The sequence below is a fragment of the Malus sylvestris genome, chromosome 11 (assembly GCF_916048215.2).
Source record: "Malus sylvestris chromosome 11, drMalSylv7.2, whole genome shotgun sequence".
NCBI classification, from domain to species: Eukaryota; Viridiplantae; Streptophyta; class Magnoliopsida; order Rosales; family Rosaceae; genus Malus; species Malus sylvestris.
In genome coordinates, this window is record NC_062270.1 from 4,222,468 (window position 1) to 4,248,909 (window position 26,442).

Here is a 26,442-nt window from a genome sequence, read left to right on the forward strand (position 1 = left end):
TAAAATGTTTGACAATTTAGTAAAGCAAAACTAACTTAAAATCCATAAAACACTAAAAAACTCTTCTTCTTTTTTTTCTTCTTGTTTTTATGTATTGAGTTGTCAAACATTTTAAGCATATGAATATAAGCCGATATAATTTTGTAATTAATATGCATTTAGTCCTCACAAATCCTCAAAATGAGAACCTTTGGAGACCAGGATTCCACTAGGACAAGGCCTTGTGACAAACGCATTTTGACTGTACAAATTTCGTAATCAGACTATTCATTTTCGTAAACATCATTTAAAGATCATTATTACAAAATTTCATTTTAAATCATAAATAGTTAATATCATGAATATTTACTTGGTACCAACATAGTTAATTTGTTCAATACATATGGCTAAGAGGTCTTGATTGATATTTAGTAGCAAACAAACTGATCCAATCCCTTCCCTTCGACAAACACCAAAAATATTGGAGGCTAATATCATTTTGCACATGGCTTAGATTTTGTCCTTTTAGGCAAGGGGATTCAGAATTAAGTAAGCAAAAACTTCTTATGAGTCTCTACTTTCTACATAGTTTTGGCACACCTGTGAAGTTCACTAATCTAATCAACAGGCTTTGGGAGGCATTTTGCACACTAAAAAAATCTTAAAGAATGGTTGTCGTTTAAAGCAGTAGAATATAGAATCATTCATTTTCGTAATAATCAATTTAAGATCATCTCTATAAAAATTCATTCATTTAGAGATCATTTCATTTTCTATATGTATCAAACAAATGAACGGTTTATTATAATTGTGTTACTTGGTACCAACATTGTTCATTGTTCGTGTTCGTGTTCAATATACGTAAATATGAATGAGTAAAAAATCTCTAATTTGATTGATATTTGGTAGCAAACAAACATATCTAAGCCCTTTGAATTTTGATTATATTATTTGCAAAATGAATGAATTGTGTTCGAATTTGGAAAATTCAATTTATAATTAGGTTGATCTTCCATAAGGTTTAAAAACTTCAGCAATAAGAACCAATCTAGTTAAAATCAATTAAATTAATTAAGCGGCTTAAAGCAGTTGCACTGTTATTGGATAAATTATTCTGTTATGAGTCAATTTAGTATTTATTAGGCAGTCTCCAATCTTATAGCTAAAAATTAAGATTTTAAAGTCAATTTTGGAGTTAAATTTGACTCTAATATTATATCATCACCAATGCGCATCAAATCAAAGTTAAATATAATGTTTGAAATCAAATATTGTCGTAAATGGAAGAGAATCCGCTCCGGACCTTAGTGTCCGGAGCTTCTTCATCAAGTAATCTTGGTCGTTGATTGGTGTGCAAGTCAAATCAAGGTCGTCGATTGTGTGTGGTGAGCCAGAAAAATGAATTAATAGAAACCATTGGGTTCAATTTGTGCAGCTCTGATTGGTTTCGGACACTAAGATCCGGAACGGATCCTCTTCCTTCGTAAATGACTTTGCACTTGACTCTTTGAATGTATTAGACAGAAGTTAAGTCTTATTTGAAGTGTTTGACTTTAACTTTTATGTGCATTGAAGATAGCCTGAGGTCATGTATTTTCTAAATCGTTTGAGGACACCTAGAAACTATTTCTTTTCTCTCTTAATTTTTCGTATCTTTTTCTCTTTATTTTTTCTTAAGCCAACTGCATTATTGGTGGATAAAATATTTTGTTATGACTCAAGTATCTTCTAAGTTGTCTTAGGAAACCTTTAAAATTAAATAAAACTATTCCCTCTTTTTCTTTTAATTTTTCATCAACTTCAGTCAAACTAATGTACTTTATAGACCATTATGTGATAGAAACTCTCCAATCCAACAGGTTTTGGGAGGTATTTTGCGCACTAAAAAAAGTATTGAAGAATGGTCGTCATTTAAAAACAGTAGAATATGGAACAACCATTCAAAAGAAGAAAATAGAATTATGTCAATGCTGAGGTTGAGTTTTGACAACTTAGAATCACCATCATTGAAGCAATGTTTTGCATATTGCTCAATGTTGAAGAAAGATGCTGAAATTCAAAGAGACAACTTGATTCAACTTTGGATGGCTCAAGGATTACTCCGTTCTTCGCCCGGTGGAAGTAAAGATATGGAGGACATAGGCAATGAATATTTTGATATTCTATTGCAGAGCTCCTTATTTCAAGATGCTACAATGAGTGGCAATGGCATAGTTAGCGAATGCAAGATGCATGATCTTGTGCACGATCTTGCAGAACATCTGTCCAAATCCGAAAGCTTGACGGGAGACTTATGTGGCATAGATAATACACTTGAGATTCGACATGTTGCTCGGGTTTCTACTTCTACACTGGAAAAAATTCCAGAAAGAAGTGCTAGGAAATTGCGGTCACTGTTTTCTGATGATGGTGAAGTTACTACTAACATTCTTCCACGTTTCAAAGCTTTACGCGTCTTGAATTTAAGTGAAGCTAATATTGAAGAACTTCCAGATTCAATTGGTAGGCTGAAACATTTGAGGTATCTTGACATTTCCAAAACAAGACTCCAAGCACTCCCCAAGTCTATAGGCAAGCTCTATAACCTTCAGACGTTAAGAGCAACGGAATGTGCCCTTAAAGAGTTTCCAAAAGAACTGCTAAACTTGATCAACCTAAGGCATATTCATTTTGGTGAGATTACAAAATTCCCATAGGGGATAAGGCAGTTGACTTGTCTTCAAACATTACCTTACTTTTCAGTGGGTAATGAGATTGGTCGTCGAATCGAAGAGTTGGCTGGCTTGAATCAATTGAGAGGTGAATTAATCATTTGTGATTTGGAGCACGTAGAGAACGGAGAAGAAGCAGAGAAAGCTAAGTTAGAGGAAAAGACGAAAGTACGCCATTTACGCTTCAATTGGACAGAAGATAGGTCAACTACTGACAACAACGAGGAGGAAGGTGTCCTAGAAGGTCTCCGACCACATCTTGAGTTGGAGAGCTTAAGTATTGAAAACTTCATGGGCAATAAGTTTCCACCGTGGATGATGAGTGGGTCATTACTAAACAACTTGAAGAAGATTAAATTACTTGGATGCCACAAATGTGAAGGAGTCCCACCATTGAGTTTATGGGCCTCTCTCCAGAATTTGAGTATAGAGAATTGCAATGGATTATCAGGCCCGTTGAGTTTAGGGGCCTCTCTCGTGGAAGTGATAATAGATTATTGCAATAATCTGACATCAATTGAAATGAAAGGCAGCGGGTCCCTCACCGCCTCTCTTCAGAAATTGACAATCATGAATTGCCGAGAATTATCAAGCATGCCTGCTCTTCCACAACAATGTCCCTCTCTTCAGCACTTGGAGATAATATATTGCCCAAAGCTATCATGGGTTGGTGTCAAAAGTAGCAGAGTTGAGAAGGAGGAGAAGTGCATTAGTCTACGACCTACTTCAGATTTGCGCACCATGACCTCCCTTCGATTTCTGGGGATTTCCTATTGTGAAAGATTAGAAAGTTGGGTGAGCAGCCTGCAATTCCCACTCTCTCTTGAGTATCTGATAATAGTCAAAATCCCTAATTTAGAGATTCTTCCAAGTTTAGACCACCTTAATTCTCTCAGGTATTTAGAAATCGGTGGGTTCTGGGAGGAGCTTGATTCCTTCCCTGATTTTGAAGTTGGATCATTAATGCATCTTACAAGCTTAGGCTTGTGTGGTTGGCCTAAGCTCAAGTCTCTGCCTCAACAAATTCAACACCTCACTTCTCTAACATTTTTGTGGATAGAGTCATATGAGGGAGTGGAGACTTTGCCAGAATGGTTGGGTAGCCTTACATCCCTTACAATTCTGTTTATTCGTAATTGCAAGAATCTGAAGAATTTACCAAGTGTCCAAGCTATGCAACGCCTCACCAAATTACATATTCTGTATATGATTGGATACCAAAGAAGGAGAGTTGGATATCTATAAACTATCTAGAGCAAGGGAAAAGAAGACAAGGGACCTAAACCAAGTGAGGTGCATCAAGGATGAGGATGGAAATGTTCTTGCTACAGAGAACGCGGTTAAAGACAGATGGAGAGGTTATTTTCATAATCTTTTCAATGAAGGACATGAAATGAGTGCTTCTTTAGGGGAGTTGAGTAACTCAGAAGAGTGTAGAAACTACTCTTTTTATCGTCGAATCCGGAAGGAAGAAGTGGTTGTAGCTTTGAAGAAGATGAAGCATAAAAAAGCAATAGGCCCAGACAATATACCAATTGAAGTGTGGAAACTTTTGGGAGAGACAGGTATAACATGGCTCACTGACCTTTTCAATAGGATTTTGAAAACGAAGAAGATGCCAAATGAGTGGCGAACGAGCACTTTGGTGCCTATCTACAAGAATAAGGGCGACGTACAAAATTGCATGAACTATAGGGGTATTAAGCTAATGAGTCATACAATGAAGCTCTGGGAGAGAGTCATTGAGCATAGATTGAGGCAAGAGACACGGGTTTCGGACAACCAATTCGGGTTCATGCCAGGGCGCTCAACCATGGAGGCAATCTATCTCTTACGAAGATTGATGGAAAGATATAGAGATGGGAAAAAGGATTTACACATGGTCTTTATAGATTTGGAAAAAGCGTATGATAGGGTCCCAAGAGACATTCTTTGGAGGATTTTAGAGAAGAAAGGAGTACGAGTAGCATATATCCAAGCTATAAATGATATGTATGAAGGAGCAAAGACTGCCGTAAGAACTCATGAAGGACAAACCGAAAGCTTTCCCATAACTGTAGGATTACATCAAGGCTCATCCTTAAGTCCTTACCTTTTTGCGTTGGTAATGGATGAGTTAACAGAACATATTCAAGATGATATTCCTTGGTGTATGCTTTTCGCAGACGATATAGTGTTGATAGATGAAACTCAGGAAGGGGTAAATGCAAAGCTTAACCTTTGGAGAGAAGTGTTGGAATCTAAAGGTCTTCGCCTAAGCCGATCAAAGACAGAATATATGGAGTGCAAGTTCAGTGCAAATGGAGGCCAAAACGAGTTAGGGGTGAGGATCGGAGATCAAGAAATACCAAAGAGCGACCGTTTTCGTTACCTAGGATCTATCTTGCAAAAGAACGGAGAATTAGATGGAGATCTCAACCATAGAATACAAGCTGGATGGATGAAGTGGAAGAGTGCATCCGGCGTGTTGTGTGACCGCCGTATGCCACTGAAGCTCAAGGGAAAATTTTATAGGACGGCAATAAGGCCGGCGATGCTGTATGGCACAGAATGTTGGGCGGTGAAACATCAACACGTACACAAAATGGGTGTAGCGGAGATGAGGATGCTTCGTTGGATGTGTGGGCACACGAGAAAGGATAAGATTAGGAATGAGGATATCCGGGGTAAAGTAGGAGTAGCCGAAATTGAAGGAAAGATGAGAGAAAATCGGTTACGGTGGTTTGGACATGTGCAAAGAAGGCCTACTGACGCTCCGATTAGAAGATGCGACTGTGGGACAGAGGTTCAGGGCCGAAGGGGTAGAGGAAGACCTAGGAAAACTTTGGAAGAGACTCTAAGAAAAGACTTAGAGTACTTGGATCTAACGAAGGACATGACACAGGATCGAGCACAATGGCGTTCTAAGATTCATATAGCCGATCTCACTCAGTGACTTGGATTTTCCAAGTCTCCAACCGAGAAGTTTTCCTCACTCGGGAAATTAAGGGAACACTACCCCAACCTACATGCTCCACTCAGAAAGCTTCAACATACAAGCTTCAACAAAAGAAAATTCAAAGAACTTAGCGAAGAAGGCTTTGGTGTATTTAACACAATACGTTGAAATGAATGAAAGCTTATTTATTGATATCCCCGATAAGCTACAAATATGTACATATGCATGAGTCAAAATAAACACACAAGAGGGAGCCTTCACAAAGGTTGCTTAGGAGAAGTCTCAGCAGTCGGTAGAGCCCCAGAAAGAGAAGGCACCGGAGGGGGATCATTTGGAGCCTCAGTACTGGACAGAACCCTAGAAGGAGGAGGCATCAGAGGTTGATCATTCGGAGCTTCATTATGCGGTACAGCCCCAGAAGACGAAGGCAATAAATGCCTTTGGAACAAACCCACAAATCTCTGATGATCAAGTAAAACCTGACCATCAGTTTCCTTCATCTGGTCAAGCTTCCTCTTCATGTTTGTAGCATAGTCATGTGCGAGCCGGTGCAACTGTTTATTCTCATGCTTGAGCCCCCTAATCTCCTGTTTGAGACTCATCACTTCAGCCGCCAATGATTCAACTTGGCGGGTTCGAGCAAATAGGCGTTGGGCCATATTAGACACAGAACCTGCACACTGAACACTGAGAGCCAGCGAATCCTTAACAGCTAACTCATCAGACCGTTTGGAAAGTAGTCTGTTATCTTTGGGAGTGAGAAGGTTCCTGGCCACCACCGCAGCGGTCATATCATTCTTCATCACGGAATCCCCAACGGTAAGAGGACCAGTAAGGGAGACGAAGGATGGGCGCCATATGTTGTCTGGAGAAGGCGGGGCTGCCTCTTCAACAAGGTTCAAGTCAAAACGACGGTCGGAGGGGCCAGACATTTTCAAAGGTGTTGAAGAGGGAAGAGGTCGGATAAATCAAGATCTTAGAAGTGCAAGAATGAAGCTTCTACTGGTGGAGATTCAAGTGTGCTTTGGAACTTAATGCCAGCCCCTATAAAAATCTGCACTCGACGGAGCTTCAGAAATCGAAGAGGCGCCTGCTCAGAAATCGAAGAGGCGTTTGCTTTCTCAAAAGTTGGGCTGCTTAGAGATCACGAGGGTTGATCTCAGAAATCGAAGAGGCGTTTGCTTTCTCAAAAGTTGGGCTGCTCAAAGACCACGAAGGCCGATCTCAGAAATCGAAGAGGCGCTCGCTTTCTCAAAAGCTGGGCTCCCCAGAGACCACGAGGGCCGATCTCAGAAATCGAAGAGGCACCTACTTTTCCAGCCTTGTCAGCACCTGTCACACGCACACTCAGCTTTGCGGAAATTATGGGCATTCTGTCGAAGACTTCTGGGGAAGTAGAAAACACATGAATCTTACTGTTCAATCACCCACTTCCCACACGCAACAATAGCTCACGGGTACCACAGATAACTTTGCCAAAGTTCTCTGCCAAAGTTGAGCACGTGAAGCTTGCAGCTCCTACTACATCGCTCTGACCAAGAAGGGTAAAAGAATAGCAAAGAAACAGCACTAACAAAGTTTAGACCCATAATTTTTGAAGGTCTAGCTACCATATTATTACCCACAAGGGTAAAGGAACAGTACCACTGCTGGATAATTGGAAAGTCCCTGTGTGTCAACCTCTGTGCTTCGTGGCAAGGTAGACTAGCAAACATGCCCAACCTTTACTCACATTCGAGAAAACACTCCCAATAAGATTGCTTGCTCCAAAATCGAAGAGGCACCGTCCTCCAAATCTCGAGAGCCAGACTCCCAACATGACTACTTTCTTAAAAATCGAAGAGAGGGTAAAGGAACAGTACCATTGCTGGATAATTGGAAAGTCCCTGTGTGTCAACCTCTGTGCTTCGTGGCAAGGTAGACTAGCAAACATGCCCAACCTTTACTCACATTCGAGAAAACACTCCCAACAAGATTGCTTGCTCCAAAATCGAAGAGGCACCGCCCTCCGAATCTCGAGAGCCAGACTCCCAACATGATTACTTTCTCAAAAATCGAAGAGACACTGCTTCCCGAATCTTCGAGAGCCAGACCCCCAGCATGATTGCTTTCTCAAAAATCGATGAGGCATCGTTCTCCGAATCAATCGAAGAGGCGCTCGCTTTCTCAAAAGCTGGGCTGCTCAGAGACCACGAGGGCCGATCTCAGAAATCGAAGAGGCACCTACTTTTCTAGCCTTGTCTGCACCTGTCACACGCAACAATAGCTCATGGGTACCACAGATAACTTTGCCAAAGTTCTCTGCCAAAGTTGAGCACGTGAAGCTTGTAGCTCCCACTACATCGCTCTGACCAAGAAAGGTAAAAGAATAGCAAAGAAACAACACTAACAAAGTTTAGACACATAAATTTTGAAGGTCTAGCTACCATATTATTACCCATAAGGGTAAAGGAACAGTACCACTGCTGGATAATTGGAAAGTCCCTGTGTGTCAACCTCTGTGCTTCGTGGCAAGGTAGACTAGCAAACATGCCCAACCTTTACTCACATTCGAGAAAACACTCCCAATAAGATTGCTTGCTCCAAAATCGAAGAGGCACCGTCCTCCGAATCTCGAGAGCCAGACTCCCAACATGACTACTTTCTCAAAAGCGAAGAGAGGGTAAAGGAACAGTACCATTGCTGGATAATTGGAAAGTCCCTGTGTGTCAACCTTTGTGCTTCGTGGCAAGGTAGACTAGCAAACATGCCCAACCTTTACTCACATTCGAGACAACACTCCCAACAGGATTGCTTGCTCCAAAATCGAAGAGGCACCGCCCTCCGAATCTCAAGAGCCAGACTCCCAACATGATTACTTCCTCAAAAATCGAAGAGACACTGCTCTCCGAATCTCAAGAGCCAGACCCCCAGCATGATTGCTTTCTCAAAATTCGAAGAGGCATCGTTTTCCGAATCTCGAGAGCCAGATACCACAGACCACTTTTTCAAAGTGCTCTGACAGAGTTAAAACATGTGAAACTGGCAGCTCCCACTACCGTGCTATGACCAAGCAGGGTAAAGGAATAGCATTACTACTTGTTGTTAGGGAGACTCCTATATATGTCGACCTCCATCCCCAACGGACAGGCAGACCTGCAAAAATGCTCAACCCTTCATCATATCTGAGAGGGCACTCCCAACGAAGCCTTTCGAAATATTCAGCTTTCTTTCCCCCCGATAATACCTCTGCAAACAAGCTATACTAGAGCAAGAATATCTCATATCATCAGGGTTAAAAGCAAGAGTATCCCATATCATGCTTTTTCCCTGTCTTTTCCTTTGGCCTTGTTTTTACCTGCAAGACAAGGAGAAAGAGAGCAATCAGTCAGCACTTGGAATCAAGCTTCCAGCCAGGAACTGACTGCCTGGAACCCCTTACCTGATTACTTACCTGGCATTGCTCTCGAGTACTCATCTTCAACATGTTATGTTTCCAGGGAAGATTCCGCATCTGCTTGAGGAACAGATAGGGCAAGTGCGAAGGATACAAGGAAGCATGTGGAGACAAGCGTAACAGCACACGTGCCGATACATCCATTACTCTGTCAAAAGCAAAAGTATCCCATATCAGCAGGGTGGAACGTACTCTAGATTTGATGGACTTGTTTTGACCCTCAAATTCTTCAGTCGGCCTTATACTCTGGAGGAAACCAGAAAACCCTCCAGCTCAGTTCAAGAATAAGCCTGTGGAAAGTTACTTCTTCAAAAGCAAAAGTATCTCATATCATCTCTTCTCATTTTTCTTCTCTTTATCCTTCATGCTGCTGCAAGATGGGGAGAAGGTGAACAATCAGTCGGAGCTCTGATTGCTTACCTTGTCTGTCACCTCTTTCAGCAGACCCCCTAGCTCGGCGACTTGGGGGACTCTTACTACATGGTTTGTATCGCGCTTGACCAAGACTGAAACTACAAGTAAGCTTCAAGTGAAATTGATACATTACCTTGTGCATCTCCACCAGTTAAAGATACCACCCCTGGATGGAGGAAGAGAACTTCCAGAGAAGATGCCACATCTACCTATGAGACAGATAAGGCAAGTCAAGACGACACCACACTCCGATACTTAGAAGTTTCGTGATTACGAGATCATTCTCCCACAATATTTCCTAATGTCATTTGTACTAAATCATTCACTTGTACTCACTAAAGGAGAGCTTGAACCTATGTACTTGTGTAAACCCTTCACAATTAATGAGAACTCTTCTATTCCGTGGACGTAGCCAATCTGGGTGAACCACGTACATCTTGTGTTTGTTTTCCTATCTCTATCTATTTATATACTTATCCACACTAATGACCAGAGCAATCTAGCGAAGATCACAAAAAGCGACCGTTTTCGCTACCTAGGATCTATCTTGCAAGAGAACGGAGAATTAGATGGAGATCTCAACCATAGAATACGAGCTGGATGGATGAAGTGTAAGAGTGCATCCGGCGTGTTGTGTGACCGTCGTAGGCCACTGAAGCTCAAGAGAAAATTTTATAGGACGGCAATAAGGCCAGCGATGTTTTTGGCACAGAATGTTGGGCGGTGAAGCATCAACACGTACACAAAATGGGTGTAGCGGAGATGAGGATGCTTCGTGGGATGTGTGGGCACACGAGAAAGGATAAGATTGGGAATGAGGATATCCGAGGTAAAGTAGGAGTAGCCAAAATTGTAGGAAAGATGAGAGAAAATCAGCTCCGGTGATTTGGACATGTGCAAAGAAGGCCGACTGACGCTCCGGTTCGAAGATGTGACTACGGGACAGAGGTTCAGGGCCGAAGGGGTAGAGGAAGACCTAGGAAAACTTTGGAAGAGACTCTAAGAAAAGACTTAGAGTACTTGGATCTAACGGAGGACATGACACAAAACCGAGCGCAATGGCGTTCTAGGATTCATATAGCCGACCCCACTTAGTGGGAAAAGGCTTTGTTGTTGTTGTTGTTGTTGTATATGATTGGATGTCATCCCCTTTTAGAGGAAAGATGCAGGAGGGACAGCGGCACAGATTGGCCTAAGATTTCTCACATTCCAAACTTCATAAGTAAGTTTTTTAAATTATTGAAATCAAATTACAGAGCTGACGTTATATGTTTACATCCTTTGTTCTTTTATTCCGTGTCTCCACTAGTACTACACTCAAATTTAAACTAGTATAACATAATTTGTTTATCCTTCTCCCTCTTCTTTTAAATGATCAGTTGAGACCTGAGACAATACTTGGATTGAAACTACGCAACTGGAACGATGTAGTGCAGTAGGTGCAAGCAGAGGCCAGGTACTGATGCACAAAATATTAATTCTCTCGATCTACCTTCCTTCTCAATGATATACCTTTAAGTTACAGTCCTTATCAAGCTAGCAAGCCTCTTTTCGTGGTACCATGTGGGCATTCTGTTTTACATGTTATCTTTATTAGTTTCGGCAACATCAGTTCGGTATATGCTTACTTTATTTAGTTCATCTGTATAAGTGCTGAACCGCAAGCTTGAATATCCATCATAGTATTGAATCTTGTTTAATCACATACTGCCCGCGCCCAACTAGTGTTAGATGAGTAATGCCAAGATTTGTAGTCATGTAAAACCATGTTCATATAATATATAGAATTACTGCAATTCCTTTGTTATTATCCTTATGAAGATTTTGGGCTGATATAATTTATGGTTACTTGTGATTTATGAACAGTGATTTGAATTTGGTTGATTTCTTTATCTCTATTTCACATCTCTTAAGTAACATGATGAAATGTCAAATACCCCCATTTTTGCAGAAATTAGGCAAAAGAATCTTCAGTTGCTATGCTAGATGATATTTCCAAGCATTGTACTATGACAAGTTTAAATCTGCTAGAAGGTCTGCAATAATGGAAGAAATTGAAAAAAAAATGGCCATTGGCACTTTCTGGGAGGAGCTCAATTTCTATCCTGATGTTCAAGCTGGATCACTGAAACTTGAATCGTTACATTTGAACAAGTGGCCATTGCTCAAGTCTCTGCCTCATCAAATTCAACACTTCACTTCTTTAACTGCTTTATGTATCGACTATTTGAGGGAGTGAAGGCTTTACCAGAGTGGTTGGGTCAAAGCCATGCAACACCTCACCAATTTACTTCGCACTGAACTAAGCAACGTAAGTTTTTCAAACTCCCACCCCCTTTTCTCTTCTAGTAATTAAGTTGACTTAATATACATATGTTGTGATTTCCAATGGCATATATAATTCTGTTAGCATACTGTGGTGTTTTTTCAGGACGCTCTTACTCAAAAATGTGCAGTAGGTGCAAGCAGAGTCTAGGTACTGATGCACAAGATATGTTTTCCCAGCAATGTGGTGTTTGTTGTTTTACTTGTAGATATTAGTTCATACTTTCATCCATTGCAAGCTAATGATTTTTTATCCTGATCACAATGGTAGTGGTAGATTTATCACATTTGTTGCTTCCATCTCCTGCAGTTTGCTTATTCCATTGGTGCCTGCACAATGAGGAAATTTGTTTATAATATCCCCAGACTTGTTTTTAGGTTAACGATGTTAATATAATTATAGAACTGCTGTAATTACTTTCTTATGAAGATTTTAGACTTAGAATTTTGGGGCTACTTGTAATTTATGAATCATATGCACAGTGATTTGAATTCTGTTGATTTTGTGTCTGTAATTGATATCGCTTGAGTAACTTGATGATTGTTGAGTACCTATTTTATTGCTGAAATTATCGAGAGTGATATTATTATGAGAGTAGCCATATGAAATGTTCATTTTGCAGCAAGCTCATTGGACTTTGATATCACTCATGAGAATCTTCAAGGGCTTTTTTCGTTCATCGAACTCACTATGCCTTAGCGGTGGCAGGGTATGCTGTCGAGGATGTAAAATTCTACCGGATAGGAAAAGAAAATGCTAGAGGAGAGGTATTCCTGCTGCCAAAATTGCAACTTATAGTATGCAAGCTTTTCTGCTGCAGCCCTGTCAGGCTATCTGTTTTACTATACAGAATTAGTTTGAAAGTTGATACTCATAGTAAATTTTTTCCTGCAGCTTCTACTTGCTGTTGGCACTAAGTTGGATCATGTGATTTCCCAAATGTCTCGCGAGGATGCTGAGAAAAATACGATGCCAACGAATTCGGACTCAACTGTTCATCCTTCTGCGGATTATCCTTCGTTCCACTGGCCCAGACTTGTTTCTCCTTGTGATTTTAATTCAGCAACTCTTCTCAACTGGCATTTTCTTCGTTAGCTTCGATTGACAATCGAGAGTAACAACTTCTGACGAACCGGAGGACCTGTGGAGTTCCTCGATTAGTGGCATTGTGAATCTGAAACTGTTGAACCATTTTCAATTTTTTTATTTCTCACCAAATTCTTTTCAATTGCATTGTTTCTTCAATATGTGAGAAGGATTGAAATTTGTTGTCTATATTTTTCTTAAGTTGTTTTGGTATTATATTTGTAAGGGGAGCATTGGGATTCCGATCAACACCCATGCATGGATTCTCCCAACGTATAATCACGATGAAAAATTTATAATCCGGATTGTTAAACTTTTGTATCATATTAAATTATTAAGGATAAACCGTCCATTTATGTCAACTGACATTGGAGAGTGAGAATCCGGATTGTTCAATTTTTATATCATATTAATGATAAACCGTCCATTTATGTCAACTGCCATTGGAGAGTGAGGATAGATGCAAGATGTGAGCAGTCGATTGGTGCAATAAAGCTAACATCTTCTGTAAATAGTGAAGAATTTAACAGAGATGGAGATTATATCAACGTAACAAAATCAAAGAGAGGCAAGAATGCAATATACATCTCTCAAGACAAATAGTTTAAAGAACAGAGTTCTTGTGACATTGAATATTACTAAAAGACGTTACGCAAAATATGACATACAACTCCAAAAGAAGTTTGCCCAAAATTATAGCATCTTAACACAAAATCTAGTAAACGGAAATCATAACAGAAACGGAGTTTGGATTACATGAAATCAGTTCACAGCAGCATCAATGAATGCGTCTAGTTTCAATAGTTTGGCTTTGGTTGCATAATGTAACAGAGATTAGGTGGTCCACAAGGGATGAATATGGAGTGGCAAGTTGCACCTGCAAGCCCAAGTTCCTACATTGTGAAGAGGATATTGCGCTTGGATATTCCAGTAGATAGCTTTCCGAATGTAAGCCACCCATATAACTTGACAGTGCGTTAAAGGACGTTGCTATCTTAAATTTGAAGTTGTTGGTTTAATGGTTAACAAAAACATATTATTGGAGGTGTTTGCACGCACAAACACACACACAAAGTTATTATTTAATAACTTTATCTTGCTTTTACGCTATGAAGTATCTTTTTTTTTTCTCAAATACGTATTGCAACAAATCATGAAACTGATTTCTCCTTCCCTCAGTCGACAATACGTATATGTCCTTCATTCATATAAAAGTGCTTCTTGGTTTTTAATCACATTTTTTTCACAAAAATCATGGATATTAAATTCTCATTTTTCATTTCAGGATGAGTCACAAGACTACTACAAGAGGGAACAGTTGAGAGAACTAGCCATGCTGAAATCCAATTTGCGAGAAGAGAGCCCTCAACCATATGGTAGTGTCTCTCCTTTCACTTCAAGCGGGATGAAGCGTGCCAAAACTGGTCTGTAATGGTTCACTTATCTCCTCTTCTATTGGTTCGTCCTCCCGTGCGACTCTTGAGCTTGCTTGCCAGCGTATGCTTCTCGGTGTAATTCAATTCTGTATGTAGACTGTAAGGGACGAAGCGTTGTGGACCTGTTTGGTGAGCGTCAATGCAGGGGTTTTCTTCCATGACATTAAGATATACGGATGAACGGAGATATTCTTTTGTTAAAGCTTTCATGTTTGTAGTCGATTGTGATTGATTGTAGAAGTAGAACAATTATGTCATATAAGTTATTCTTTGTTGTGCTGAACATGTATTTGTTATTAACTCGACGCTGTCTAAACTTGAAAGTGAAATATGCATCGATTGTTTATTTTACTTTTAAGTGGGATGCTGTAAGCTCAACTCTGGACTCTTGTAGATGGCGAATTCAATTCCAATTTAAGTCCGACTCGTTAGCTTAGCCCTGGTTCTCACCCCAAATATTGTTGCTTGAAAAAAAAAAAAAAAAGACTCGGTTTTGTGAAAAACAAGGGAGCTACTTATATATAATAGATTCACCGCCATGTGGTATTTCTGTTTAATAATGCAATGTCATGACAAGAAAACTTACAAATTATATTGTATTATCATACTGAAACGTTATGGTGATAGTGAACCTATTCCATATAAGTCGTTTTTTTTATGGGGTTGAAGACCGGGCTGAACCCATGGGCTAAGTGAATGGGCTTGAAAATGTTATATCCCCAATTTTGTTTTATGGGCCTAACAACGGGCTTTGATTGATACAATAAGAAATAGAGTTGCGTAAACCTAAGGCAAGCACATGAATTTCACATCAGAGAGGACGAAGAAGAAGAGAAGTTGACAAGTTTCTGGAGAGGAATAACAAAAATGGGGAAGCAGCCGGATACTTGGATAGAAGCGGCGGGTGCTTTTAGAAAGAATGAGAAGGTTTAAAGATGGGCTGTAGATAAAAAAGTGAGTTACTCGTATCGGGGTTCAAAATTGTTGATTGATATTAACTGTGTATATGGAGTGTTACCCTCTAATGAACGCATGATTTCTTGTTTATGATTATTTGGTGAAAAAGAGCTAAAGTGTTACGTCGACATCGATGAGACATAAGGGCCAGTATGTACAGTGAAGACATCAAGAAACGGAGTTAGAACTTGAAAGCAATTTAGCAAAATGTAAGATTCTCGGAAGCATTAAGGAAGGAAAGAACAAGTGAATGAGAAAGTTCTCATAAGTTAGAAGGTAAAAGTATTTCCCTACAGCGTGCAAGGGAAGATTGCGGAAACTTGGAAGCACATATTTTCATATGTATATTAAGAATCTAGACAAGGAGGAACACCCAAGGAAAGGGAAAGGAGAAGGAGGTACACTCAAGGCACCAACAAGGATGAATTCAATTCAAAACGTAAGATACTTGAAAGAACTATGGAAGGAAGAGACTAGACGTGTCTAAAGCAAAGAATTAAATTCAAAATGTAACATACTTGGAAGCACCAAGTAAGGAAAGAACTAAACTAGTCTAAGCAAAGGATCGAATATATCCTCCAATTCTTGGATGCACCACCTCCTTCACATTATAAAAAGTTAAACCTACCGACATTTGTTGTCTACCATATCATCCTCCATTGCCCTTGTACTGTAATTTGTATCCAAGAGAGAAATTAAACACTGTGATTAGCTGAGTTGCAGGGAATTGAAGGAATGGCAGCTGAAGTTGTGCTTACTTTTGCTGCGGAGGGAATACTGAAGAATGTGCTTTCACTTGCTCGGAAAGAATTCAAATTTGCATGGGGTTTCAAAGCTGAACTCGAAAAGCTTAAAGAGTCATTCACTAAAATTGAACTTTTGTTGAATAGTGTTGCCGACAAACCACAAGGTAGTATATATTTTTGAATTGTCTTATAATCCCGCACACACATGCTACATTGACAAGGCATTTAACTTGTATTCATTCTCCAATAGATCCGCCAATAGAGGCATGGGTGAAGAAACTCAAAGACGTGGCTCATGATGCTGAGGATGTCTTGGATGAACTCGAGTACGAAGGTTATCGGCGTAAAGTCGAAATCCAAAACCATATGAAGAAAAAGGTTCTGAACTTCTTTTCACTCTCCAATCCACTTGCATTTCGACTTCAAATGGCGCCTAAATTTCAGAAGATCAATGCATCCTTGGTGGATCTCAAGAGTGAAGCATCTCTTCTTGGACTAGTTTCCAAGAATAAAGATGCAACCTCTCAGGGGATTAGATGGGACAGACAAACCGACGCATTCTTTTGCAAAGATGAAATACCCGTTGGAAGGAAAGCTGATGTGTCAAAAATAGTCACAACCTTGACCGACTCCAAATACAATAAAGAAAATCTTGCGGTTATGGCGATTGTGGGAATGGGAGGCCTCGGGAAGACAACATTGGCCAAGTCAGTTTACAATGAGGATTCGATAGACAAGTTTTTTGAAAAAAAAATTTGGATTTGTGTATCTGACACTTTTGACGTCAATATCATTCTACTTCAGATTTTAGAATCTCTTAACTCGGCAAAAGCCCCTTCAAAAGATAACCAGAATGCAATTCTTACAAACCTGCAAGTAGAGTTGAAAGATAAAAGATACTTACTCGTACTTGATGACGTTTGGAATGAAGATAAAGGAAAATGGGAGCATTTGGTGGACTGTTTGTCAAAGCTCAATTCTTCTGGGGGATCCAAAATTATTGTCACTACTCGCAACGGCAACGTCGCATCAATCGCAGAAAAGCTACTTCAAAGACATGAGCTGGGAAAACTATCTGTGGATGAGTGTTGGTCCATCATGAAAGATAGAGCTTTCCCCAGTAGCAGTGCTCATATAGCTCCTGAGTTCCAGAAAATAGGAAGGGAGATTGCTGAAAATTGTGGTGGTGTTCCGTTGGTTGCAAAGGTGAGTCCTATTATTACGTATTATATATAACATGATATTTGCACATATTCTTTACAAATATTTTCATTTATATAATTTGCAAGATGATTGAATTGAGTTTGAATTTTGAGAGTACGTACAATTTGCGTAGATTGGTTTTTGGAAGAGAGTAAAAACTTCCATGTACACATTACTTACACATTAGATGATATACAAAAATGTGATCTCTCTAACATTTTCTTATTGAAAACCAAAATTAGCAACTTATTGATTTGAACAAGGCAGAAAGTGGAAAAAATTAATTCATTACCCCCAACAAATCAAGAATAAAACGTGTTTTAACTAGTGGGTATTTTGGCAATTTCGTCAAAAGCCATAATTAATGGAAGCTAATATCATTTTGCACATGGCTTAGATTTTGGTTTTTAGGCAAGGGGATTCAAAATTAAGTAAGCAAAAACTTCTTATTTTATATGAGTCCCTGTTTTCTACATTGTTTTAGGACACCTATGAAACTCACTAATCCAATCAACAGATTTTGGGAGACATCTTGCACAAATAAAAAGTATTGAAGAATGTTAATCGTTAAAAACAGTTTCGTAATAATCATTTGAAGATCATCTCTATAAAAATTCATTCGTTCAGGGTTCGTTTAATTGTCTATATGTATATAAAATAAAATAAAAAGAACAGTTTATTATGAAAATATTACTTGGTACCAATACGGTCAATTTATTCATGTTCGATACATGAATGTATGGATGACTAAAAGGTCACCAATTTGGTTGATATTTGATAGCAAACAAACATATATAAGCCCCTTGAATTTTGGTTATATTATTTGCAAAATGATTGACTTGTGTTCGAATTTGGAAAATTCAATTTACATAGATTGGTCTTACGAAAGGTGTAAAAACTTCAGCAAAAGGAACCAATCTAGTTAAAACCAATTAAATTAGTTCACCGGCTTAAAGTGATTGCAGAATGAATTATTTTGTTATGACTCAAATTGGTATTTGCTATGCTATCTCCAATGTAAGAAATTAAAGTCAAAACTTTAAAGTCGAGTTTAGAGTTAAATTCACTCTAGTATTATATCATTTCTAGAGCACATTAAATAAATTTTAAATATAACAAATTAAATAAAATTCAAATATAACATTTGAAATTAAATGCATAGTCATATGTTGAGTAAAGTGCAAAATCAAATATGACTATTTTGCTCAAACTTTTTTTATGCATTGGACAGAAGCTGAGTCAAATTTAAAGTATTTGACTTCAACTTTTTCATGTGCATTGATGATAGCCATGGGTCATGTATTTTTAAAGAGAACTTTAACAAAAAAATTTCGGTACTACTCACTTTAACATAAAATTACATTTTTACAATAAAAAATCAATTTTGGTACTATTCATTTTACCTTTTATTTTGTCTTTATCGTTAAAACTCAAAATTTTCAAGTCTTTTTCATTAAATTTTTTTTTAAATTGTTTTAGAACACCTTTGAAATTTCCTTTCTTCTTCTTTTTTTTTTTTTGGTCATATCGTTTTCTCTTTTTTTTTTTTTTAGTTAAGCCAACAACATCATTATTAGATGAAATATTTTGTTATGACTCAAGTATTTTCTGCATTGTCTTGGAGACCTTTGAATTTAAATAGAACTATTCCCTCTTTTTCTTTTTTTTTTCATCAACTTTAGTTAGTTAACTACGATAACTATAGATCATTATGTGATAGAAACTCTCTCATCCAATCAACAGATTTTGGGAGGCATTTTGCACACTAAAAATAGTGTTGAAGAGTGGTCGTTGTTTAAAAACAGTAGAATATGGAACAACTTACCGAAAGGAGAAGATGGAATTATGCCTGTCTTGAAGTTGAGTTTTGACAATTTAGAATTACCATCATTGAAGCAATGTTTTGCATATTGCTCAATGTTCGAGAAAGACTTTCAAATTCAAAGAGATAACTTGATTCAACTTTGGATGGCTCAAGGATAACTCCACTCTTCGCATAGCGAAAATAAAGATATGGAGGACATAGGCAATGAATATTTTGATATTCTATTGCAGAGCTCATTGTTTCAAGATGCTACAATGGATTATCAAGGCATTATTTCTACATGCAAGATGCACGATCGTGTTCACGATTTGGCAGAACTTGTCTCCAAATCCGAAAGCTTGATGGGAGACTTATGTGGCATAGATAATACACTTGAGATTCGACATGTTGCTCGGGTCTCTACTTCTACACTCAAAAATATTCCAGCAAGAAGTGCTGGGAAATTGAGGTCGTTGTTTTTCGTTGATGGTGAAGTTCCTACTAACATTCTTCCACGATTCAAAGTTTTACGCGTCTTGAATTTAAGTAATGCTAATATTGAAGGATTTCCAATTTCAGTCGGTAGGCTGAAACACTTAAGGTATCTTGACATTTCCGAAACAAGATTCAAAGCACTCCCCAAATCTATAGGCAAGCTCTATAACCTTCAGACATTAAGAGCAGTGAATTGTGCCCTTGAAGAGTTTCCAAAAGAACTGCTAAACTTGATCAACCTAAGACATATTTATTTTGAGGATATCAAATTCCCAAAAGGGATAGGACGGTTGACTTGCCTTCGAACATTACCTTACTTTTCGGTGGGTAATGAGATTGGTCATCGAATTGAAGAGTTGGCTAGCTTGAAACAATTGAAGGGTGAATTAATTGTTTGTAATTTGGAGCACATAAAGAATGGAGAAGAAGCAAAGAAAGCTAAGTTAGAGGATAAGACGAAGGTACACCATTTGAGCTTTAATTGGACAGAAGATAGGTCAACAACTGACAACAACATGGAGGAAGATGTCCTAGAAGGCCTCCGACCACATCTTGAGTTGGAAAGCTTAAGTATTGAAAACTTCATGGGCGATAAGTTTCCAACGTGGATGATGAGTGGGTCATTAATGCCCAACCAATTGAAGAAGATTGAGTTACTTGGATGCGAAAAATGTGAAGGAGTCCCACCGCTCGGTCATCTACCCAATCTTACAGAGCTTAAGATTAGCAAAATGGCTAACTTGAAATGTGTTGGAGCTGAGTTCTATGGTTATGATCTTGTCCACAATGTAGCCACGACAAGTAAGGAGATAATTACTTTATTTCCAGAGCTAAAAGTATTATATATTTCTATGTGTGGTGATCTAAATGAATGGATGCAAGCACCAACAACGTCAAGAAAAAAAGTTGTGGTTTTTCCTTGTCTCGAGATGTTGACCGTAAAAAATTGTTCCAAATTGAGAAATGCTCCGAGTCATTTTCCATTTCTCCAAAAGTTGGAGATATCTTCTTGTGATAGTAGAACGGCAATAGAAGAAATAAGTAGTGGATTAACAACTCTCACTACCCTCAAAATAGAAGGTATTAAGGAGCTTACTTGTTTGCCTCAAGGGATTTTGAAGAAGAATAATAATCTCTCATCTTTGGATATAAATTATTGCAATGATTTGACTTGTATTACCCAAGATGTAATCGGTTCTTGCGGTTCTCTTGAAAGATTGTGTGTTTGGAGTTGCAAAAAGCTGAGGCATTTGCCAAATGGGCTAGATACGCTCCCACTCCTTGAGGAACTGGGTATTAAGAGATGTGATAGTCTAGAGTTGATTCCAATTACAAGGGGCATGGCATCTCTACGGGAATTAGAGATTGAAGATTGTGGACGATTGTCACGCCTGTCGAGTGGGTTAAAGAACTGCACCTGTCTCCATAAATTGAATATATGGGGTTGCAATGGATTATCAGGCCCATTGAGTTTATGGCCCAATCTCGTGGAAGTGAGCATACAGTATTGCAATGGACTATCAGGCCCATTGAGTGTATGGGCCTCTCTCTTGGAATTGTTTATAACGGATTGCAATAATCTGACATCCATTGAAATGAAGGGCAGCGTGTCCCTCACCGCCTCTCTTCAGAAATTGAGAATCTTGGATTGCCGTGAATTATCAAGCATACCTGCTCTCCCACAACAATGTCCCTCTCTTCAGGAATTGCAGATATGGGGTTGCCCAAAGCTATCATGGTTTGGTGTCAAAAGTAGGAGAGTTGAGGAGGAGGAGAAGGAATGCGTTAGTCTTGGACAACTGTGGATATGGAGTTGCCCAAAGCTAGCGTCCTTTTGTGCCCAAAGTAGCAGAATTGACGAGGAGGAGTGCATTAGTGTACAATCTACTTCAGACTTGCGCACCATGACCTCCCTTCGAGATCTGAGGATTAGAAATTGTGAAAGATTAGAAAGTTGGGTGAGCAGCCTGCAATTCCCACTCTCTCTTGAGTATCTGGAAATAAGAGATATCCCTAATTTGGAGATTCTTCCAAGTTTAGACAGCCTCAATTCTCTCCGTGATTTGACAATCGGTGGGTTCTGGGAGGAGCTGGATTCCTTCCCTGATTTTGAAGTTGGATCATTAATGCATCTTACAAGCTTAAAGTTAAAGGGTTGGCCTAAGCTCAAGTCTCTGCCTCAACAAATCCAACACCTCACTTCTCTAACATCTTTGGACATAAATTCTTTTGAGGGAGTGGAGACTTTGCCAGAATGGTTGGGTAGCCTTGCATCCCTTACAGAGCTAACGATTTGGTATTTCAAGAATCTGATGAATTTGCCAAGTGTCCAAGCTATGCAACGCCTCACCAAATTACAAACTCTGAATATTTATGGATGTCATCCCCTTCTAGAGGAAAGATGCAGGAGGGACAGCGGCACAGATTGGCCTAAGATTTCTCACATTCCAGAAATCCATAGTAAGTTTTAAAATTATTGAAATCAAATTACAGAGCTAACGTTTCTTCTTTTATTCCGCGTCTCCGCTAATACTACACTCAAATTTAAACTAGTATAACATAATTTTTTATCCTTCTCCCTCTTCTTTTATATCAGTTTGGGACTTCTGAGACAACATTTGGATTGAAGCTACAACAAATGTGTATTGGGAAAACCAAATTTCATGGTGTGCAAGGCCACACTTCTCCGAGATTACTCGTATTCCAGTTTTATGTACAAACGACTCCAAATGGCTCAAACTTTCGCATTGAAATGAAGTCATGTAAGATTTTCAAACCCACACCTCCTCTTCTCTTCTACTTCTAATTGATCAATACATTCTACTGTTGACTTCTGCCTTACTATATATCTTTTCGTATGCTGTGGCGTTTTTCATGATGCTCAATAGCTGTAAACTCAATCCGGCAACATCAATCATGAGAGTCTTCAAGGGCTTTTTTCGTTCATGGAACTCACTATGCCTCAGCGGTGGCAGGGTATGCTGTTGTGTTGAGGATGTAAAATTCTACCGGATAGGAAACGAAAATGCTAGAGGAGAGGTATTCCTGCTGCCAAAATTGCAACTTATAGTGTGCAAGCTTTTCTGCTGCAGTCCTGTCAGGCTATCTGTTTTACTATACAGAATTAGGTTGAAAGTTAATACTCATAGTAATTTAAATTACATGCAGCTTCTACTTGCTGTTGGCACTAAAGTTGGATCATGTAATTTCTCAAATGTCTCATGAGGATGCTGAGAAATATACGATGCCAACGAATTCGGACTCAACTGTTCATCCTTCAGCGGATTATCCTTCGTTCCACTGGCCCAGACTTGTTTCTCCTTGTGATTTTAATTCAGCAACTCTTCTCAACTGGCATTTGCTTCGTTAGCTTCGATTGACAATCGGGAGTTACAACTTCCGACGAACCAGAGGACCTGTGGAGTTCCTCGATTAGTGGCATTGTGAATCTGAAACTGTTGAACCATTTTCAATTTTTTTATTTCTCACCAAATTCTTTTCAATTGCATTGTTTCTTCAATATGTGAGAAGGATTGAAATTTGTTGTCTATATTTTTCTTAAGGTGTTTTGGTATTATATTTGTAAGGGGAGCATTGGGATTCCGATCAACACCCATGCATGGATTCTCCCAACGTATAATCACGATGAAAAATTTATAATCCGGATTGTTAAATTTTTGTATCATATTAAATTATTAATGATAAATCGTCCATTTATGTCAACTGGCATTGAAGAGTGAGAATCCGGATTGTTCAATTTTTGTATCATATTAATGATAAACCGTCCATTTATGTCAACTGACAATGGAGGGTGAGGATAGTTGCAAGATGCGAGCAGTCGATTGGTGCAATAAAGCTAACATCTTCTGTAAATTGTGAAGAATTTAACAGAGATGGAAATTATATCAACGTAACAAAATCAAAGAGAGGCAAGGATGCAATATAGATCTCTCAAGACAAATAGTTTAAAGAACAGAATTCTTGTGACATTGAATATAACCGAAAGACATTACGCAAAATATGAAATACGACTCCAATAGAAGTTTGCCCAAAATTATAACATCTTAAACGCAAAATCTAGTAAACGGAAATCATAACAAAAACGGAGTTTGGATTACACGAATACAATCCCTAGCGGAAGTTGGATTACATGGAATCAGTTCACAGCAGCATCAATGAATGCTCCACCAGGACGACGCAACGCCAAAGATCCATGGCATCCCAAAAGCTGCAAAAACAACAAATGGATCGCTAATTCGTACAAAGAAATAGGAGAAAACCAAACTCAATTCCAGCAATTAACTGTAAAACGAAACATGCTAAATCGGAAGAAATGAACAAACCTTGGCATTGACACCATCAGGTACAATTCGTCCCTCAGACTTCAACCTCACATAGTCAGCTCTGCTGAACTTGGTGAATCCCCTGACAAGTTACAAAGTTGCAACATAAGGTTCGATTCTAAACAATTCATCAACATAAACTACCCGAAATCAATGACCGAAAGCCATTGAAGCATTCCAGTTTGAATTCATGATCACTAGTAGATATCAAACTACTCGAATTCCAAACACATTATCTACAATGCCATGAATCAAACTACACCAACTTGAAGCATAATAAGGTCAAATTCTACAGAACCCATGATACAAAACAATCAAAAACAAAATTTGCGTTCTGGGTTTTGAGTTTTAGAGTTCACAATCCAAATCTAACAGATTAAAGTGATAATAATTCAACAAAAACATGATAAATGTCAATATTACAACATAATATGGTTTATCTGTAACCTACTTATGACAAGAAAAAGATTCAATTCTACACAACTCACGAGAATTTACAACATACAAATCAAAAACTAAATCTTTTAAGATTATAAGCTCAAAAAAACCCAGAAGTGATAATTCATACCATTTCCTGCTCTCAATGATCTTTTGGCGGCCGGGAAACTTGAACTTGGCACGGCGGAGGGCCTCGGCTGCGTGGCTCTTGTTGCTTTCCTTGCAACGAACAGAGAGCAGCACCTGCCCAATAGCAACCCTAGCGCAGGTCCCGAGCGGCTTCCCGAAAGCTCCGCGCATACCAGTCTGAAGCCTATCGGCTCCGGCGCACGAAAGCATCTTGTTAATTCGGAGGACATGGAAGGGGTGAACCCTAACCCTCAGGTGGAACGTGTCCTTGCCGGCGAACTTGGTCATGTACTTGTTGCAGGCGATTCGCGCCGCCTCAAGAGCCTCGCTGGAAACGTTTTCCTTCTCCCAGGACACGAGGTGAATGCAGAAGGGGAACTCGTCGACGCCCTTCTTCTTCATGCCGACATCATAGATTCGGATCTTGGGGTCGGGCACACCGCGGCAGAAGCGGGATTTCGGGTAGGGTTTGTTCTTAATCTGGCGGTAGCATCTGGCGGGTCTTCTCCCCATGACGGCAGCGGCGGATGGATTTCAAAACCCTAGATTTTCTGGGTGGGGAAGAAAGAGCGAGCTGGTAGAAGAAGAAATGAGCGTTCGATGTTTGTATATATAGTCTCTGAAACAGGAAGCCCTAAGGCGATGGTGGAGCTTGTGCGTACGGGCTTGCGTCATGGGAACCTTGGGTCGGCTGGTCGGTGGATTTAGCCCAAATCAATGTTTTGGGTTGCTTGTTGGACCCGACTCATGTTCTTCAGGTCTACAGCTCGGCTAAAGTGTGTTCTAACCACTTTTAGGGCTGGTTTGATATTGATGTGCTTTGAAAAAAAATTGTTTCTGCTGTGCCGTGAAAATAAGCGGCTGTGAAATAAAGCTGTAGAGTGTTTGGTAAACTTTTTTGTAAAATGCTTTTGAAAAAAAAAAGCAGTATTGTAGTGTTTGGTAAACTTTTATGTAAAACAGATATGAAAAAAAACCGGTTTTTCAAAGCTGGGTTTTGCAGCTTTTTGTTTTTGGTTTTTTTTCACCCAAAACTGTGAAAAAAAGCTGAAGCTGAATGTTTACCAAACACAAAACAGCTCCCAGCTTTTTTCATACCAGCTTTTTTTTTAATCACCTCAATCCCAAACTGCACCTTGGTCGAGTGGTGCGCTCAGTACATGTCGACCTAGGAAACTATGCAAGTAGCTTTGATCGAATGTCACTTCCTCTCCAAATGTCGATTAGAAAGTAGAGAAGTAGCTTTTATGTCGTGCTTAAGTGTTAGGCCCATTAAATGATAGGACAGTGGGAGATTTAAGAGTCCTTGATTTTTGGGGCTCACTAAGACCTCTATAAAGGGGCCGAATACCCCTTATAAGCAAATCGAGTCCACAAGAAGAAAACTACATCACATTATTGTAGATATCTCTTGTAATCCACATCAAACATATATCAGACCACTACAATGGACGTAACGCATTTTTAAAAGTGAACCACTTAAATCCTTTGTTCATAGTTTAGCTCTATATCCCAAGCCCACCAAGGATCATATTGTCTTTGTTGACCTCCAAATTTTGAACGTTAACATAATTCTCTTCCTAATGTTGAAAGATATCTCAAATTCTAATAGTTTTCCACGTTTAATTAAAACAAATAAACATGTCAATTGAAAATTTTGTAATATGATAATTAACTTTTCAGCTCATTAATGATTTAATTAGTACTCGTACAGTCGACTTTGAATGAACAAGAAAATCAACAAAAATCTTCAAAACAGGCATCTGATCAACAAAAACACTATTTTACGGCCACGATCCTACAAAAAAAAATTTCCTCCAAGTAAAACATGATCTTTAGGGGGGGCAAATCCTCTGCTAACGGAAGCAACTTGTCCCGGACACCGTGAGCATTTTTGTTAGGAGGCACATATTTGCATGTCCAGACGTAGGACGTTTATGATCACTAGAATTTCCCACACGACGAGCCCTGATATGATTCAATTAGCAAAACTAACGAAAA

The 26,442-nt window shown here is 39.1% G+C and overlaps 2 protein-coding genes across 20 annotated transcripts in view; one reads left to right on the forward strand and one right to left on the reverse strand.

Annotated features, from left to right (window-relative positions):
* Positions 1-26,442, forward strand: part of LOC126589217 (putative disease resistance protein RGA1) — a 120,256-nt gene that overhangs the window by 54,293 nt on the left and 39,521 nt on the right. For 12 of the 19 annotated variants that reach the window (XM_050254428.1, XM_050254429.1, XM_050254431.1 and 9 more), the window contains exons 4-5: positions 2,894-2,934; positions 20,069-21,991. The exons of 2 other annotated variants lie outside the window; for them this stretch is intronic. In XM_050254428.1, coding sequence (XP_050110385.1) covers positions 2,894-2,934; positions 20,069-21,991 — 1,964 coding nt within the window. Of the gene's footprint in view, positions 1-2,893; positions 2,935-10,857; positions 10,935-11,429; positions 11,790-11,909; positions 11,955-12,426; positions 12,572-12,698; positions 13,190-15,954; positions 16,194-16,279; positions 16,408-20,068; positions 21,992-22,127; positions 22,294-22,419; positions 22,571-22,699; positions 23,084-26,442 lie in introns of those variants that run through there. 5 more of the 19 variants (XM_050254425.1, XM_050254426.1, XM_050254420.1 and 2 more) reach the window with 5 other exon arrangements.
* Positions 13,372-25,037, reverse strand: LOC126589228 (60S ribosomal protein L10-like). The gene is made up of 4 exons (XM_050254458.1): positions 24,443-25,037; positions 23,875-23,956; positions 23,686-23,759; positions 13,372-13,650 (listed from the first exon to the last, which is right to left on the reverse strand). Exons 1-3 carry the CDS (start codon positions 24,952-24,954, stop codon positions 23,688-23,690), a joined length of 666 nt encoding a protein of 221 aa, XP_050110415.1. The 5' UTR covers positions 24,955-25,037; the 3' UTR covers positions 13,372-13,650; positions 23,686-23,687.

What these genes read in the sequence shown, in the direction of transcription:
- LOC126589228 (XM_050254458.1), bottom strand. Translation starts at nt 24,954, where the DNA reads ATGGGGAGAAGACCCGCCAGATGCTACCGCCAGATTAAGAACAAACCC. An exon ending in ATCATTGAGAGCAGGAAATG is followed by an intron (nt 23,957 to 24,442) that starts GTATGAATTATC and finishes GTAACTTGTCAG; the next exon opens with GGGATTCACCAAGTTCAGCA. An exon ending in CTGATGGTGTCAATGCCAAG is followed by an intron (nt 23,760 to 23,874) that starts GTTTGTTCATTT and finishes TTGTTTTTGCAG; the next exon opens with CTTTTGGGATGCCATGGATC.